The sequence below is a fragment of the Dinoponera quadriceps genome, unplaced genomic scaffold (genome assembly GCF_001313825.1).
Source record: "Dinoponera quadriceps isolate SergipeBrazil2010 unplaced genomic scaffold, ASM131382v1 C3946713, whole genome shotgun sequence".
NCBI lineage: Eukaryota > Metazoa > Arthropoda > Insecta > Hymenoptera > Formicidae > Dinoponera > Dinoponera quadriceps.
In genome coordinates, this window is record NW_014568201.1 from 1 (window position 1) to 2,613 (window position 2,613).

The 2,613-nt window shown below is 37.4% G+C and overlaps 1 protein-coding gene across 1 annotated transcript; it reads right to left on the reverse strand.

Moving 5' to 3' along the window:
* Window positions 1-1,260: 1,260 nt before the first annotated feature.
* LOC106751536 (odorant receptor 47a-like) lies at window positions 1,261-2,418 on the reverse strand. Its single transcript, XM_014632434.1, has 2 exons — window positions 1,998-2,418; window positions 1,261-1,601 (listed from the first exon to the last, which is right to left on the reverse strand). Exons 1-2 carry the CDS (start codon window positions 2,416-2,418, stop codon window positions 1,261-1,263), a joined length of 762 nt encoding a protein of 253 aa, XP_014487920.1.
* Between the last annotated feature and the right edge of the window lie 195 nt (window positions 2,419-2,613).

The following is a 2,613-nucleotide window of genomic DNA, read 5'->3' on the forward strand; positions in this document are numbered from 1 at the left end:
GGATTTTTCAAACTCGGGCAAACCTTTCGCCGCACCCTGTACTTTGAATCGTGCGTAGGACGTGCATTGTCCGGAAAAACAAAATTTCAAATTTCCTGAAAAGTCATAACAACGAAATTCAAACACCGAAGAAATATTTTTTAGAATACAATTGTTCCGAGGTATATCATTGTCGGTGAGGACGAACTATTAGTTCGAAAACAGTACATACAGGTTTATTAATATCTATACATTTTTGTTGTATATAAACGAATAAATACTAATGCACTCGGCTGTACAAAAAGCAATTCCAATATTTCGGTAAAATTGGACTTCGGAAGATTGTTTCTATATTCGGATTTCAGTATAACGACTTTTCAGGGAAGATCATATCACATTTTAAATTTCGGTATATTATTTTTCAGAATAATGCATGTCCACCATTGTGCAAAATATGAAATTCCCATGGCCATGTACCGAATGTTTTCATTGTTGTTTTCGTTGCCGCAATTCACTGCCCCAATTTCCCCGTCATGTTCGATTTGTTTCGACGGCAGAATAAAAATGAGGTCATGCGTGACTGAATTTCTGCCACAGCAGGATCAATGGCTTACTTTTGTTTCGAGACAAAGTTACTGCGGAACGTTTCCTTCTTATCGATCTGTCTTTAAGATGATAAGATAAGTGGCGCGGCGAATTCACCCGCTAGTATGTGCGACGTACAATAATGTGCAGCAGTTTCCGCGCTGAAATTTTGTGCACTGCTGCTGTGGATACATTTGTACATATTATAGATGCTCTCGCGAGGTACGAGCGTAACGATAATATCGTGCATACGGAAGGTCTTTTTCCCGAGCCAAATGCTTCCTGCTATCTATCTTTTAACAGAGGGAGACGAACGGTCGACAAAGTAGTAGTAGGTTTGAACCTACCTATTAGTCAACGATAGAAATGTTAGCAATGGAACAAAGTATCTCTCGAACTTCAATGAATTGCAACAACTCCTGCTACGTGAGATGACTTTACGCGATGATGTCCCCTTTCAAAGTAGCGATTGAAACTCAAAATTCTTTTTATTTCTTAGCGATTAGTGGAAATCGAAGGGTTATCCTCCCTGATCATTCGAAAGACCGTAATAATTTTTCGCAAGTAATTTAATAGTAACCGAATTTTTGCATATTTCCTCTTTTATACGGTATTAACGATCTATGTACAAATACAATATTTCCTGCGAACGCTCCACATTCGCACTACGTAGACATGCTTGATCGTTCGTTCATGTTATTCCTCTAACGTCACTCGTAAAACCGATATGTACGAGGCTGCTGTCTTGATAACATTGAACATCGCTTGTCGATTAGCGCTGAAAAACTTTCCCCCACTGAGATGAAATGCGTAGCTTGACTTCATCATCGCAAAGCTCAAGTCCTTCATCAACGAGGTAGGAAGCGTGAACCAGGAAGTATGATACAATGCGTGGAATAATTCTTCGCTCTCGTTCTGTACGAAGTCACCACAATAGCAATATACCAGAGACTCCGTAAATACGTAGCTCAAGGCTAGAGAGCTTTTTGCTAATGTGACATATTCATGGTTCTTTATGCAGATTAATATCCGTAATCCTGAAACACGGAGATTTCTTATTCGAGTATTGAGACGAGAATGTGCAATCACTGGTCACTGTGCTTAGAAAAAAAGTAGTATATTGAAGTAAATAATTACTTCAATAGTTTTGAACAGATTTTTACTTGGATTAAATAAATATTACTTGAATTTAACACCTTTTGGTTATATTCAAGCAATATATTGATTTAATCCAAGTATAATTTATTTAAGTCGAGTAAAAATTTTACTTGGAACTATTTGAATAATTATTTGCTTGAATGTAGTATTTTTTTCAGTTTGTGATCATGAAAAGGTGAAGGTGTGAATATTTATCCAATTGCTTGAGTATCTCGCGGATCACATTAGAGATTCATCGATTATGTGATAAGTTTGAGACAAAATCTCCATCGTACCTAATAGCGCGAGCAAAAGAGTCACTATAAGGAGTTGATACAGTATGATCAAGTTGAACGTCTTTTCTAAGTTGTGATTGAGCTCCATTAACTCGCAGTGCCTGTCGATCAACTTGGCGAATTGCTTCCGATAATTTGCGACGGTGTCCGGCTTGCTCGCAAAATCTTTGATTCTTATTTTCAATATCTCGAGCTGACCGGTGAGGTGTAGCGTGACGTTGGTGTAGAAACAATCCATGATAGATTCCGATTCGGATATTAAGGTTATTTGAATACTTTGTATAACTATGAGCACGGCATAGAACGGCATGCTGGTGACTTTCTTACCCAAATCACCAGACGGTAGTACAAACGTCAAATCCGTTGTGTAACTGATGTTAACTGCACGTGAAATGCAGATCTTAAGAATAACAGTAACCATATTAATACATGACTTTAGTTAATAAATTCAAATAGAGTAAGAAGTGAAAAAGGAACAGTGTAAGAAATACAAAGCTAAATACAAAATTTGTATGAGAAACAAAAGGCGAGATAATTATTGGGTTGCCCGAAAAGTAATTGCCGATTGCTCCAATAGATGGCTTTAAGCGTCTGTTTGAATGTCTTTTGTCAATGT

Excerpts from the sequence above, each read along its gene's own strand:
- LOC106751536 (XM_014632434.1), bottom strand. The coding sequence starts at position 2,418 with ATGGTTACTGTTATTCTTAAGATCTGCATTTCACGTGCAGTTAACATC. Across the intron at positions 1,602-1,997 it reads TCTTTTGCTCGCGCTATTAG|GATTACGGATATTAATCTGC; the intron begins GTACGATGGAGA and ends TCCGTGTTTCAG.